The sequence below is a fragment of the Myxocyprinus asiaticus genome, chromosome 29, assembly GCF_019703515.2.
Source record: "Myxocyprinus asiaticus isolate MX2 ecotype Aquarium Trade chromosome 29, UBuf_Myxa_2, whole genome shotgun sequence".
Taxonomy (NCBI): domain Eukaryota; kingdom Metazoa; phylum Chordata; class Actinopteri; order Cypriniformes; family Catostomidae; genus Myxocyprinus; species Myxocyprinus asiaticus.
This window is the reverse complement of record NC_059372.1, coordinates 16213480-16229214: the sequence shown is the minus strand read 5'-3', so window position 1 is coordinate 16229214 and position 15735 is coordinate 16213480. Positions and strand designations below refer to the sequence as shown.

The following is a 15735-nucleotide window of genomic DNA, read 5'->3' as shown; positions in this document are numbered from 1 at the left end:
ATATTTCATCCACCAATTAAGGAGTCTGGAGAAAAAAGTGTGCAAATAAACAAATAGCCCTTCTTGAATTAGTGTTAGCATTTATTTTTCACATTAGATTGGTGGATGCAAAACATTGTGTAACGTGTCTGTTTGCCATGTTTTATGCTAATAAATATAGAATATGGGTTGCTTTGTGAATCTTGTTTGACGCTGTTTTTTGTATGCAATATAATGTATATTGACTGCAAGAGGACTTGGAGCACATTGGGAATTGGGCATTCCAAATTGGGAGAAAAAAAATAAATAAATTGCATTAGCAGTGACAAACCTCCAAAAGTAAAGGTATCATTCAGTACGTTTACCATTATTATTGAGCTACAGTTGATTTTTGCATAGTCCTACAGTCTAAAGTCTTCACTTGTCTGTCCAAGTCTACATGACACAATGCATAATTGAATATTTGAAGGAAGAACATCAGCTGAGGAAGTGTTAAATACACATTGTTCATCACCTCTGTCTTTTGGACCACACACAAAATGCTAAGCCAGTTGTGGTCCAATTAACATGCTAGGCAAATCCGAGCTACAATCGCATTATCTAGGTCTGTTAGTCTGACTTCGCAATAATCTGACTGGTATGATTCGGACAAAAGCATTTACATGACATTGTAGAAAGAAAAAATATTGTTTTAGTCTGACTGAAATCAAACTTTTAAAAGTGTAAACCCACTAAATATGTGCTATTACCAGTTGCAATTGCAGTCAAACTTTCAGACCTAGCAAGTGTACTACAGAGCACAAACCGTAGTTGTCATTGCAGTTTTTCATTTTTTTGTTTGTGTCAGTGCACCTGCCAAAGAAGACCAGGTTTAGTAAGCAACTATGTTTGAATTTCCTTGTAGTGCTTTTAGGCAAGCTTAGTAACATGCTTATGTTGAAACTTTCTTTCATTCACTTGCTCCCTGACTTATGCAAAGCTCAGTCGTCAAATAATTTAAAAACTTGTGACTCAGGTGGAACGTAAATCTATTATTGCTTTATTGGAGTTCTGCTTTAACAGACTGTGAATAATAAATATTTGCTATCCCTTAATCATATCTTCATGTACATTCATTATCAACAGTTAATAATATATTCACAGATATTGAATCCATCCAAGTAAACACAAAAAAAAAAACTGCTCTGAAAAAACTACATACATGTGTTCCTGCCATGCACAAATCCATAGGTCGCATTAAGCTATCGTGTATACTTAATGCAGAACTGTATTTACAGGTCCCATGAAGAGGAACAGAGGAGGAGTGGAGGTGGATTTTGAGACTCCAGGCTCCATCCTGGTCAACACTAACATTCGTGCTCTCATCAACACACGAACCTTTGCTGCATTTCCCACTCACTCGCAGCAGCAACTCCTCCATCTTCTTCCAGAGGTGGACAGACAGGTATGTGTTAAAGACTTTTTAATTATATTGTCACACATCTCTGTACATTTCTCACATCCTTTCTCGCCTTGTAATGCGTAGGTTGGCCCTGATGGCCTTGCCCGGCTAAGCAGCTCAGCCCTCAATAATGAATTCTTCACTCATGCCTCCCAGAGCTGGAAAGAGCGGCTTGCTGAGGGTGAGTGTCTGTTTCTAGTTTATGAACAGAAATTAACAGAACGGAAATTATAAAAGGGAAAAGTGACATAATATGTTCTTCTGGACCATATGCTATAAACGTAATTAAAAATATTTTTGCTTTCTTGAAGGCGAGTTCACACATGAGATGCAAGTTCGGTTCAGGCAAGAGATGGAGAAGGAGAAGAAAGTAGAGGCATGGAAGGAGAAATTCTTTGAGGAGTATCATGGTCAAAGGTTCAATAGTCTCTTTAAGAATCTGCAAATCTTAAAGTGTTAATGAAGCTGCTGGAGAAAGTTGATTTTTTTTTTTTTTTCATCATTCCGTTTTATTTGTTTCTGTAGGTCTGGCTTGACTAGAGAGGAGGCATTAAAACTTACGAGTGATGCGGGAGATGTTGCAGGTGCAGTTCTAGACTCTGATTCTGCCCCAGTGGTTACACCCAAGAGGCGAAGTGTTGGAAGACGACGGAGGGAAGGCCGTATAAGACGCCGTTCACGAGCTGACCTTAGACGTAGGGCTCGTCGCACACTTTGCAAAACTACGACTGTAGCTGTTCCACCAGCAGAACCAACTGAGACCAATACAACCTCAGATGTTGTAACATCAGTTGCATCACCAGTCCCAGAAGCTACAGTAGTTCAGGGAGAGGTGGTCCTTCAAGCAGACCTTGGACTGAAAGCCCCAGAAGAAGACCTCTCTGCAGAAGCAGTCCCCTCCCCTGTTCCTGTGCCTACCCCTCCTCCAGCCTCCACAAACTCAACCTCCGATGAACCAGAAGCCTCCACACACCTGCTGTCCGAAGTGGCCGAACCAGCTATTGCATCCACCTCCTCTCCATCCTCATCCTCTTCTTCAACATCGTCATCATCGTCACCCTCTTCATCTCCCTCCTCTGCCTCAGACAGACAGGCTTTTGCCGCAAGCTCTGACTCTTCTTCCTCTTCCTCCTCAACGGCTGCTGTTGCTACAGACCCGCTTGATGACGGGGCGTCAGTCATCACCACTGGCACAGCAGGCACAGGTGCAAGCAGCAGGGAGAGCAGCCCAGCAGCCAGTCCTACCACAGCAAGCCCAGCACTTCAGCTCAAAGATCAGAAGAGGAGGCCAGACGAGTCCCAGGCCTTCACCAGCTTTCCAGAGAAAAGGGCGCGGCTGGATGAGCGTCAGTCCTTTCGTAACACAGTTGACTGTGTGCACTCAGAAAAGCCACAACCTTCAACAGAGGAGCCTAAGGTCCCGCCAATCAGGGTATGGTGGACACATTTTTTTTTTTTTTAGATTAGTCAGATTGGTAAATAATCGGTTTCAAAATGTATGCTTAAACCTTTTTCTTTGTAGTTGTTTTAAAATAATGTGCATGAATGTAAACCCTATCTCATGTGTTTCTCTTCCTCCCACCTCCCTAGATACAGCTCTCCCGGATCAAACCGCCCTGGGTCAAGGGGCCGCCAACGTACCAAATCTGTCCCCGCATCGTGCCCCCCAGTGAAGGGTCGCGGCGCTCTGGGACGGGGGCACGCACCCTGGCGGACATCAAGGCCCGTGCACAGCAAGCCCGAGCCCAGCGGGAAGCCGCTGCTGCTGTTGCAGCCTCTGGGGATGGGGGAGGGCCTCGGGGGAGCGGCCCGGGGGGTGGTACTGGGATACCGGATCGCACCTGCGGGAAGCGTTCAAGAGAGCACCCAGGTCCCGTTGAACCTGGAGGAGGAGGAAGAGGAGGAGGAGGAGGACGAGTTGATTTGGAGGAGCAGGAATCGCCTGCGAGCTCTCATTCATCTGGAGCACAACTACAGCTGTCCAGTGTAGATTCAACAGAGAGGCCTCAAGCCTCAACCCCCCTTACTCCACCATCTCCATCCTCTGTGTTTTCAAACCCATCTCTGCCACAATCAGAGTCTCCAAAAACACTCACACCATCACCACCTGCAGCTGACAGCCCTGCATCCCAGGACCAGATGGAGGAGATTTGTGGAGTGGAAGAGGTGACTGCCTGCCCAAGTGATAAAGCCTCAGAGCAGACCTTAGAAACCCCAGTGCCTACGCCAAGTGAATCAGAGTCTTTTTACAGTCATCAAGAGGGCAGAGCTGAGACAGAGTCCAGTGAGAGTAGAACAACTACGCCTGTTTGCACCTCAGCATCAAATTATGCCATTTCTTTAGTACCCACCTCCATACCAGACTCTCTGCCCAGATTTGGGGCCCAGGGTGTGGATGTCATTAGGACCCTGGCAGCTTCATCTCAACCTTGGGAAGGTGAACAGAATGGCGGTGAGCATCATCAAGGGATAACTGGCGTTATCCAGCATGGCTCGGACATAAAAATACCCAAAGAGACGCTCATTATTGCCCGAAATGGATGGGTGGAAGGGAGTGAACAGCATTCCACGAGAGAGGGGTTGTTACCAGAACATAAGAATGGTGGAGGTGATGCTGATGCCAAATATGAATCGGGCTCTCTGCCTTGTCTGCCAGGTAGTGCTGGAGAAGACGACACTGGAGCACACAGTGATTCAACAGAGACTGCATCAGACTTTGAAAATGAAACTCAAGAGAATGAAGCCATAGACTGTCATGGAACACGGATGGATAGTAACAACATACAAGCTCAGAATTCAAAGTTACAGAATCAACCTGTCATTCAGACTCCAAGTCGACTCGCTTCATCAATGTTGAGTCCTCCACAGCACCAGCAACCAGTCATACAGGCCCATATATCTAATCCTACCCACACTCAAACTGTCATCCAGGCTCGCTTCCCTAATGGTGTGCCAAACCAGCCAGTCTTTCAGCCTCAAAAGCAGCATACAATACGTACCCATGCTATAAACCATGCTCAGGACCAGACTGCTGCTGCGCCCACTCAAGCCCAATTGCAAGCATATATCACACACGCAGAATGGGACCAAAGCAGAAATCTAAGGCTGAATGATAACAGCAATGGTGTGACGCTCTTTGTCCCAACGGAGGATGAAAACAAAATCCTTAGCAGAGGGCCTGCAGAGGATTATGGAATAAAAAATTCTCCAGTTGCTCCAATTGGCAGAAGAGTCTCAACTCCAAACTCAACTCGACCAGTTTCCTCAGTAGAGGCCAACAATCCTCTTGTCACCCAGCTTCTTCAAGGTAGCCTACCGTTAGAAAAGGTTTTACCCCAGCCTCACTCGGTCAGCAAACTGGAAATTAATAGACTCCCAGGTGCCCTTGTGGGTAATCGTCAACCTGGAGGACCTCCAAGAAACTTGGGTCCACGATATAGAGGCCCATCTGAGACGGGAGGGTCTATAGAATCTGGTGGCTCTGAGTTTCAGCACAAAGCCCCATCAGCTCGAGTATCTCCTGGACCTGGATGGAACTTTGGTTCTTCCCCACCAGGTTCTGCTCAATCACGAATGGCGTGCTTATTTGAGGAAGCTAGCCCAAGATCCACGAATGTTCAATTCAGTTCTCAACCAGGCGGTCCAGTGCCCCCAGGAGCAGTACCTGTCATAACATCACTCCCCTCAAACTCTGCTGTCAGGACCTCAATGGAAATTAACTCTCAAAATGCTATGGTTTATGAATCAGCTGTCATTAAAGAGCACCCTGGACCTCAGACTCAACGGAGTGAAACTCCAGAGAGGCCTGCTGGCTTTCAACAACATCCAAAAAATCTCTCCCAGTCTGTGTGCAGAACAACACCTGATGCTCCCTCACCTCCACACAGCAACCTTTGTCCCTCTGAGGTTGTACCTACTGTTAAGATTAACTGGCGCCCAACCAAACCCCAAACACCTCAGACAAATCAGCAACAGCTCTCCCCTGTAGCTACAGTAAAGAATGAAGTCGCCTCACGCCCTTCGTGCCAACAAGCTCTCACCAAAAACTCACCTGCTCCTATCAGTTGCAATACTTCTTTTGTTATAACCAAAAAGGAGCCTCCGAGCACTCTGGACAGTTTTCATGGTGGTGGTGGAGCTATGGAGGGACTGCTAAATATGGAAATGTCTCTTACCAGAATGGCCAAAAAGGAACCAGTCAAAAACCCTTATCGTCGCCAAACAGACACCTCAGCCTCTCCCGTCTCCTCTCCTTCCTCATCTGCCTCTAATCTCCCTTATCAGCTATATGGCAAGCTACCAAAACTACAGCAGTGTGGGGGCAGTGGGGGGTCCTCCACCAGCTTCAGTTACACGGCTAATGTTTCCATGGTGGATGGAAGTGGGTTCTCCCGCAGTTTAGCTGATGGTGTGCTGCAGCTAAGGCCACGCATGAGTGTTGGCAGTGGTGGAGGCCAGAATTCTAAGCTAAGCATTCAGGCATTTGCAGACAGTGCCGCAGAGGAAGTGGCTCTGAAGTGTTCCTGCCGACTTAAGGCCATGATCATGTGCCAAGGCTGTGGTGCTTTCTGCCACGATGATTGCATTGGCCCCTCCAAACTCTGCGTGTCTTGTCTAGTGGTCAGATAGTTTGTTGCAGCAGCTCAAAACTGAGCCTGTAGGTCAGAGCAAATGCTTTGGCCACTCTTGACATTCTAGCCCCTTGCCAGTGGTTACATACCACAGGAAGTCTTGGACTCTATTGAGCGAAGATGTGGCAGGCCAGATTTTTGTTGATGGGCCAGGCAATACAGTAGGGCTAGAAGATAACTTGTAAGATAAAATTCAGTCTGTATTTTTGTTGCATATTTTTTCTATTGCTGTTATGATGGTGTTATTATTATTATTATGATTACAATAATAATTATATATTGTTATTATTGGTATTATTATGTGAATTTACGTGGCACGGTTGATTGTCAATTGTGCCTTTTTTTTCCCCCGCAACAAAACATTTACCTCATTTACTTGACACCAGTCATCAGTTCAGTGAAAATGGTGGCGTTCCTGTTTGTTTTCTTCTCTTGATGACTCTGTGAAGAGAGCTTTGAGAGTATTTTTTGTGTAATGTCTTGCAAAGAAATATTTTTTTAATCATTAAACGAAAAATAACATTTTTGTTAAAGTGCTTTTGTAAGTGCTTTCCCTCCTTTTTTTTCATTTTATTTTCTCATCCAGAGTGAAGTCCAGTCTGTACTTGGCGGTTAAGCACAGTATTCAAATCTAATAAAGCTGAAAGTGAGCGTATTTTCTCTTATTTTACCTCTATTTAACCAAGGGTGGAGTGGGCCACAGGTTTTTTTATTTTTTTTATTCTAGTAGCTCTAGTATTGTATTTTATGATTAGAACATGTGCAGACAGTATTTGTTTTAGTGTCACCTGTGCAGGAAATATTTTATGTCTCCAGCCCTCATAATAATGCATATTTAGATATGGTCTCCCACACCATACAAATCTAAATTCTGTATTTAATGTCCATCCCACACATGAGCCAAAACAGTATTCCATCAATCACTTTATTGAATTTTATATTAAATGTTTATTTAAACTACAGTCTCCATTTTTGTCTCAGACTAGATCCACAATGTAATAGTTAATGTTCCCCAGACACGGGGCACATAAAAAATGTAGACTGCCTCATACAAGTCATTTTGGTTCCTTTGGTGTTTGCTACGTTTAGCACCCACTTTTAAAAAGGCTACAAATGTATATATATATGTTTGCCACATTCACTTTCATTTGAATTCAAATGAGTTGTAGTTAATAAGCAGATGTAATGTTGAAAAACATTTCAATCACCTAACATTCCATCACTGTGGGAAGACATTTCTTCTATGATGTATGCCTTGGTTCAACTATTCTTAGTTTCATTATCAGTGCTTCCAACAGCACTGGACAAAGTGTAAGCATAATTAAGAGCACCACTATACCTATATAACTATACCTTCTGAATATCAAAACAAGGACCCTGATATCAGTACAAACCCAAGACTTATTTTAAAATAGCAATAGCAAAACACCTCAGATAATCAGTCTTTATCTTGAATTTTCTGAAACTGTACAAGACTTTATGTTGAACTGACGAACACTTTTTTTTTTTTTTTTAACCTGTCTTTGCATTTGCACAAAATATGTGTCAGTAGGTACACAATTACACATTTGATTTTACAAATCCTTACACCAGAAGAATACAAGTGGCTTTAACAGCTTCTATGTTAATACATACAGACACAATTACTTACTCAATTATACACACAAATGCCAAGAGATTTTTGACAAGAAACTATACTGCTTTTATGATTTAATAGATGATTAGCCATTTATCTTGTGTCTATTAGAAAAAGTCCATCCACAAATTAAAATATAACAATTTTCATTCTCTTTGATACCATAGTGTAATAGTTTGTACTCTTGATTCCAAATCCAGATATTACGTTTATAAACTTAAGTACGTATCTCAATTAAATAATGTTAAGAGTAATGTAAAAGAAAAGGTGGCCAGGACTATGTGGTAAGAGGCTGTTAACTTGAAACAATTCATGTTAATTTAAGGGCTAGTAGACCCAAAAATGAAAATTCTCATAATTTTCTCACCCTCGTGTCATTCCAAACCCATATGACTATCTTTTCTTTCTTTATCAAATGACTTCAGAAGACTTGAAATATGATGCACGAGCTGCATTAACTACTTTTATGATACATTTTTCCTTAACTTTTTGTGTCCCACATAAGAAAGAAAGATGTGGTTTTTAAACTACATAAGGGTAAGTAGATTGTCAGAAGTTTCATTTTTGGGTGAACTACACTTTTAAGAAAAGCTGGAAATAAGATATGATGACTTGATTTTGAATTAAAATAGGTGACTAAACAGCCATAGATTCTTGACAGGGGTTGATAGTGACAGTGTAAGGTACCTGTGAGTAGTCTGTAACATAAGACTCTGGTAAGTGGGGTCTACTTCTCTCTGTAATAAAGAAGATACATTTTGAGAGGCTCTGGCAAAGGCAGGCTGAGTATCCTCTTCCTTATAACGTTAACTGGAGTCTCTATCACCAAAATACCGCCCTCTTTTCTCCTCCCATCCTCCTCTTTCTTCTCCCCTTGTTCACAAACCCTCCTGCAGTCTTCATCTTCATCCTCATTGTCTGTCGATGACTGGTTGTTGTTGTTATCCATGGGTCCAGGGATCAGACGACTCATGAATAAATAACTGTTGGTCAGTAGAGCTGAATCGCGGTGCTCACGTTTTTGTCTCAGGTGATTTCTCCGCTGGGATTCAGTTCTCCCGAGTAGGGGCAAGGATCCAGACCCAGCTTTCTTTAAAATGTGACGGATGTTGATACGGGCCAAATCCTGGAGACTCCGCACCTCAAACATGGCAGCTGGGTAATATGAAACAACATACAGCGATCAGCCACAACATTAAAACCACCTGCGTAATATTGTGTAGGTCCCCCTTGTGCCGCCAAAACAGTGCCAACCCGCATCTCAGAATAGCATTCTGAGATACTATTCTTCTCGCCACAATTGTACAGAGTGGTTATCTGAGTTACCGTAGACTTTGTCAGTTTGAAACAGTCTGGCCATTCTCTGTTGACCTCTCTCATCAACAAGGCATTTCCGTCCACAGAATTGCCCTTCTCTGGATGTTTTTTTGTTTTTGGCACCATTCTGAGTAAATTCTAGAGACTGTTGTGCGTGAAAATCCCAGGAGATCAGCAGTTACAGAAATACTCAAACCAGCCCGTCTGGCGCCAACAATCATGCCACGGTTGAAATCACTGAGATCAAATTTTTTCCCCATGCTGATGGTTTAGGTGAACATTAACTGAAGCTCCTGACCAGTATCTGAATGATTTTATGCACTGCACTGCTGCCACACGATTGGCTGATTAGATAATCGCATGGATGATTGTTGGTGCCAGATGAGCTGGTTTGAATATTTCTGTAACTGCTGATCTCCTGGGATTTTCACACACAACAGTCTCTAGAATTTACTCAGAATGGTGCCAAAAACAAAAAACATCCAGTGAGCGGCAGTTCTGTGGATGGAAGCACCTTGTTGATGAGAGAGGTCAACAGAGAATGGACAGACTGGTTCAAACTGACCAAGTCTATAGTAACTCAGATAACCACTCTGTACAATTGTGGTGAGAAGAATAGTATCTCAGAATGCTATTCTGAGATGCGGGTTGGCACTATTTGGCAGCACGAGGGGGACCTACACAATATTAGGCATATGGTTTTAATGCTGTAGCTGATCGGTGTATATACAGAAAATGTGCCTAATTCATGAAACAAACAAAACAAATGTTTGTGTAAATTGTTCATAATACTACTCGTAAACGGTTGCGTAAGTCATGTTCAATGAATGAGGCACAATTTGGGTTTAAAACAAAGTTTTATCATTGCTTGAAACACTTTTTGACTGAATTCAAGCATATACGCTAATAACATTATCATTATACTGTAGTATATGAATAAACAAATTAAAGTAGAAGGTAACTCACGTAGGGACACTGCTCTAGGTTTGCAATTTTCCCTGTGTTTAGGGAGCACAAGTGGTGCGAAGGACACAGCTATTATCTTTCTCGTCTCCCAAGTGTTATATCCTGTCCGAGTAATTTTAGTGAGCTAGAACAAATGAGAAATATATCAACATAAATAAAATATCTCTCTTGGATTACCTGAGATCAGGTGCATTGTAAAGATTGGTTTGAGTTTTGATTATTCACCTTTTCTTCCAGAGGCAGTACTAAGATACCCCCTACTTTTAACAACTTCTTCATGTAGTCTTCATGTTCCCTCTGGACTCCTGCGCCGCAGTAAACCCTGTCATACTGCTTACTTTCTGGGGCAATTTCCAGACAGTTTCCCACCACAAAGGAGGGCTCACAGAATTCAAACCTAGAGCAAAAATATCTTCATAAGCAATGTTTCAGATACAGAAATGTTTGATCCTTTTTCGTACTAGAAATAAAAAAGGTACTGAGTGTGTTGTAGACACTTTTTTATTATAAAGTCAAAAGATAAAGTTACTGCACCTGTCAAAACTATCATTTGTCTTGATGAAGAAGTCCAGCTTCTGGTAAGCATACTCTATAACATCTTCATGCAATTCAACACCATGATTCACACCAAATGGCCCTGAAACAGTTTAAATCAATGATAACATAGCAAGTACAACCATTACTGCAACAACAAACCTCAAAATAATAATAGTAATGATGCCATATGTTTGAAACATGACATCATTCCAGGTGTTTAACTGATCATGCCAGCAGTGTTACTGACAGTGTGATTAGAAAATTCAATCCACAGCTTTCAGATTCTGTATTAACTCACCCAATATAAGTCCCACCATGGTGCTGAGATAGCCTGTGCCACTGCCTAGGTTGAGGAAGGACAGGCCAGGCTGAAGATCTAAGGCCTCCATCACTTCAGAATAGATACAGGGTGCAGAGAGATGGATGTTGCCATGTCTCCAGGCCAGGTCCTTGTATGCACTGTCACGAAATTCCTCTAGATAGTAGTCAGCACGATCAATGGCCCTGAAGGCATGTTCAACCAGATCAGAGCGAATGTATTGGGCCTCTTTAAGGTTGTCAATCAACTCGTCATTGTCTTCCCCAGCACTTACTGCGCCTCCCATTTTAGCTCTTTGTTAGGGGGGGGAAACAGAAGAAGAAAGAGGAAGAATATACAGTAAGTGTGCACATACTGTATCTGAAGAAGTAAGTTTGGAAACATACTTCCTGTTTATTTGAGATTTGAGACTCGCAATAAAGTTTAAAGGGATAGTTCACCCAAAAATTTGAAGCTCTAAAAAGCATATAAAGGCAGCATAAAAGACTCTAGCGGTTAAATCCATATCTTCTGAAGTGATATGATAGGTGTGGGTGAGAAACAGTTCAATATTTAAGTCCTTTATTACTATAAATTCTTCTCCATACCCACTAGGTGGCAACATGCATGAAGTATGCAAATTGCCAAAAACAAAACAAGAAGTGAAAGTATAACTGAAAGTGGGGATTGACAGTAAAAAAGGACATAAATATTGATCTGTTTCTAACCCACACTTATTTAGCTTCTGAAGATATGCATTGAACCACTGGAGTCTTATGGATTACTTTTATGCTGCCTTTATATACTTTTTGGACCTTCAAAATTTTGGTACCCATTCACTTGCATTGTGAGAACCTACAGAGCTGAGATATTCTTCTAAAAATCTTTGTTTGTGTTCTGCAGAAGAAAGAAAGTCATACACATCTGGGATGGCATATGGTTGAGTAAATGATGAGAGAATTTTCATTTTTGGGTGAACTATCCCTTTCAGTTTAATAAAGCTGAACTGATCAGCAACAATTTTTCTTGTTTGTTTCGGTACTCTAAAAAAAATTAGTAGCATATATAATTATCAAAATTTCTTTGTTTTAATTTTCTTTGAATTAATGCTGAACCTAGTGAAATTAATGCAATGCTACACCAACAGGGCCATGTGACATGGGTGGCCTCCTCATGAAAAAAATGCCACCATCCATAAAGGTCAAGTCAATTCATTTTTATTTGTATAGCACTTTTCACAACACACATCGTTTCATAGCAGCTTTACAGATATTAACAGAAAATGATGCTGTAGCGTCTTCAGTCCTCATTGTGCAGTTCAAATGAATAACACGACACCTGAAGCTGAATACACTCATGAGCCAAAAATATTATAACCACTCACAGGTGAAGCGAATAACGTTGATCATCTCATAACAAGGCCACATGTCAATGTCTGGGTAGATTAGATGATAAGTGAACAATCAGTTCTCATAGTCAACGTGCTGAATGCAGGAGAAATAGGCAGGAGTAAAGTCCTGAGCAACTTTGACAAGGGCCAAATTTTATGTTATTTTATGGCCAGACAACTGGGTCAGAGCATTTCTGAAACGGCAAGGCTTGTGGGGTGCTCCTGGTCAGCAGTGGAACCTACCGACAGTAGTCTGAGGCGCCCAAGGCTCATCGATGTGTGAGGGCAACGAAGGCTATGAAGAAGAAGAAGCCTTTATTTTTTTGTCACACATTATACATTTTGAACATATTCAGTGAAATTCTTTTTTTCACATAGCCCAGCAAAGCTGGGGTTAGAGCACAGGGTCAGCCATGATATGGTGCCCCTGGAGCAGATAGGGTCAAAGGCCTTGCTCAAAGGCCCAACAGTGGCATCTTGGCGGTGCTGAGGCTTGAACCCCTGACCTTCTGGGTTCCGGTTAAGAACCTTAACCGCTGAGCCACCACTTCCACCAATGCCATCTGGTCCGAACCGACAGAAAGTCTACTTAGGCACAAGTCACAGAAAATTTTAATGATGGTTACGGAAGGAATGTGTCACAACATACATTGCATTGCACACTGCTACATATGGGGCTGCATAGCCACAGACCGGTCAGAGTGCCCATGATGACCCCTGTCCACCGGCGAAAGCGCCTACAATGGGCACGCAAGCATAGGAACTGGACCTTGGAACAGTGGAAGAAGGTCGCCTGGTCCATTGAGTCCCATTTTCTTTTACATCACGTGGACGGCTGTGTATGTGCACACCATTTACCTGGGGAAGTGATGGCACTGTGGGAAGACGACAAGCCGGTGGAGGGAGTGTGATGCTCTGGACAATGTTTTGCTGGGAAACCCATTCATGTGGACGTCAATTTGACACGTGCCACCTACCTAAACATCATTGCAGACCAGGTACACCCCTTCGGGGTAATGGTATTCCATGATAGTAGAGGCCTCTTTCTGCCAGATAATGCGCCCTGAAACACTGCACACATTGTTTGGGAATGGTTTGAAAAACATGATGAAGAGTTCAAGGTGTTGCCTTGACCTCATAATTCCCCAGATCTCAATGCAATTGAGCATCTGTGGGATGTGCTGGACCAACAAGTCCGATCCACGACGGCTCCACCTCGCAACTTACAGGACTTGAAGGATCTGCTGCAAATGTCTTGATGCCAGATACCACAGGACACCTTCAGGGGTCTTGTAGAGTCCATGCATCAGTGGGTCGGTGCTGTTTTGGCAGCACGCGGAGGACCAACAGTATATTAGGCAGGTGGTCATAATGTTTTGGCTCATCGGTGTACTTCTTACATTATCATGATTAATGACCTGTAAACAGGAATGGGCAATCTCATAAAAAGTTGGTTGAAAATCTCAATTCAAAGAGAACTGATTACAAATGACCAAAAGTTATGTGTATTGTGTATGCCCCCTAAACATTTCACTACATAAAAACTAACCTCACCTTTTCTAGCAATTTTGCAATTACATTTAAAGGGATAGGTCACCCAAAAATCGGTTCATACAATGCAAGTGAATGGTGGCCAGAACTTTGAAGGTCCAAAATCATATAAGGCAGCATAAAAGTAATTCATATGACTCCAGTGATTCAATGCATATCTTCAGAAGCTAAATAAGTGTGGGTTAGAAACAGATCAATATTTATGCCCTTTTTTAAGATCAATCCCCAATTTCCATTATACTTTCACTACTTTTGTTTTTGGCAATTCGCATACTTCATGCATGTTGCCACCTACTGGATATGGAGGAGAATTTATAGTTATAAAGGACTTATATATTCATCTGTTTCACACCCACAGCTATCATATTGCTTCTGAAGATATGGATTTAACCGCTGGAGTCATATGAATGACTTTTATATTCCCTTTATGTTATTTTCCTTACAATGTAAGTGAATGGTGATCAGGCATTTGTAGCTCTAAAAATCATAATTGATTCTGATTTTTGGAGCAACAAAGGTCTGATCACTATTCACTTGCAATGTAAGGACCTACAGAGCTAAGATATTCTACTAAAAATCATTATTTGTGTTCTGCTGAAGAAAGAAAGTCATACACATCTGAGATGGCATGAGGGTGAGTAAATGATGAGAGAATTTTCATTTTGGGTTGAACTATCCATTTAAAGCTGAAGTATGTAATTCCTGCGACATTAGCGCCACCAAATGGAATTATAAAAATAAACAATGTTTTCAAACTAGCTTTCTGATTACGCCCCTCATCTGCCATTGATCAAACAAAAGAGATAGCCCCACCTCCAACTCACGCCATTGGTTAAGTAATGTTGTGTGAGGCGTGTCCAAGCGGTTTGCTCAAAACAAACACAGGAATTTTTATAGTGCCACACAGACACAGTGTTTACAGTTTTTCACTAAGCTGTAAAATGGCACAAATACTTTTTTGTCTTCATTTTGAATAGTATTTATGCTCGAAATGTGTACTTGTTCTATCTTTCATTGATAGAAATCCAGTCTGGTTTTATATCATATTTTGTTATATAATGCAATGACATTAATTCCTTTTTAACCATGGCTAAATGGTCCTGATACTTTCCAGTTCAACATAACTGCAATTGTGTCAATATTCCTTCAGTCAACGTAAGGTGGCGCTGTGCCGCTCTGCTGGAAAGTCAAAGCTTCCCTAGAGACGCTGTTGCAGAAACTGCAGATGTGAGGAACGGTCCCCACCAATCACCGCGCGTCCAAGTGCAGCTGCGCCATTCGCTAAAAACAAACGCGGACACATGTTTTTGGTGAATAACCGGGCCGTTTCTCAAGTACAGATATGAAATAACCCATGAAAGCTTCATCTTGATCTGACGTTCATTGTGCATGCTTCTGTAGTTTAGTAGCGTTAGAAAATGTATTACCCACGAGTTAAGCATTATATCACAACGTCAGAATAAAGATATGACAGTGAGCACAACTCATACTATATTAACAGTCTTACCTGCGAAAAAGTAGTCAAAATGAAGACAAAGAGAAATGGGGATGGAGACGTTTTGGGATAAAATCGTTACTGGAAACACCCCGGCGACTCCACAGTCGACTAAGCTGTATCGCCCGACTGAAACACCCTTACTATTGTTTGTAAATGCTCTCCATTCAGTTTAAAGGCTTCTGCTGTTTCTACACTGTCTCGGTTTCTCCCCATAAACGTTCACTGCGAGCAGCGGGAGATGTAAACATTGGCCAGCTGACTCAGTGACGTCACGCACACGGACAGAAACAACATAGTTCGGAATGGCGTACTACCATACTACTCTTACTATTTCTGCCATAGACAGACATGGCAGAAGTATTAAGTGTGGAATGGGTAGTATGCCATTCCTACCTCGGCAAGTCAATCCACTGTCGGCCATCTTTGGAACGCTCTCGGGAGGCTATTTTCAGTCATGCCAGTGCAGCTTCTATCTACTTGAATGGGGAAAG

The 15735-nt window shown here is 42.2% G+C and overlaps 2 protein-coding genes across 10 annotated transcripts in view; one reads left to right on the top strand and one right to left on the bottom strand.

Moving 5' to 3' along the window:
- The window catches only part of LOC127419756 (polycomb group protein ASXL1-like), a 41464-nt gene extending 34456 nt beyond the window's left edge, over positions 1–7008 (top strand). For 5 of the 6 annotated variants that reach the window (XM_051661454.1, XM_051661450.1, XM_051661452.1 and 2 more), the window contains 5 exons: positions 1257–1423; positions 1505–1601; positions 1732–1837; positions 1946–2852; positions 3011–7008. In XM_051661454.1, coding sequence (XP_051517414.1) covers positions 1257–1423; positions 1505–1601; positions 1732–1837; positions 1946–2852; positions 3011–6049 — 4316 coding nt within the window. In that variant the 3' untranslated portion in view covers positions 6050–7008. Of the gene's footprint in view, positions 1–1256; positions 1424–1504; positions 1602–1731; positions 1838–1945; positions 2853–3010 lie in introns of those variants that run through there. The other variant, XM_051661455.1, reaches the window with a different exon arrangement.
- A 147-nt stretch (positions 7009–7155) lies between these two features.
- LOC127419761 (protein-L-isoaspartate O-methyltransferase domain-containing protein 2-like) lies at positions 7156–15488 on the bottom strand. Of its 4 annotated transcripts, XM_051661469.1 has the most exons (7): positions 15254–15488; positions 14872–15027; positions 10806–11119; positions 10505–10607; positions 10196–10367; positions 9971–10094; positions 7156–8842 (listed from the first exon to the last, which is right to left on the bottom strand). In XM_051661469.1, the coding sequence occupies exons 3-7, from the start codon at positions 11110–11112 to the stop codon at positions 8415–8417; spliced, it is 1134 nt and encodes a 377-aa protein (XP_051517429.1). In that variant the 5' UTR covers positions 11113–11119; positions 14872–15027; positions 15254–15488; the 3' UTR covers positions 7156–8414. The 4 variants fall into 4 exon arrangements, with proteins under 4 accessions (XP_051517429.1, XP_051517427.1, XP_051517430.1 ...); XM_051661467.1 differs by having other exon boundaries at positions 10806–15027; XM_051661470.1 differs by lacking the exon at positions 14872–15027 and having other exon boundaries at positions 10806–13613.
- Between the last annotated feature and the right edge of the window lie 247 nt (positions 15489–15735).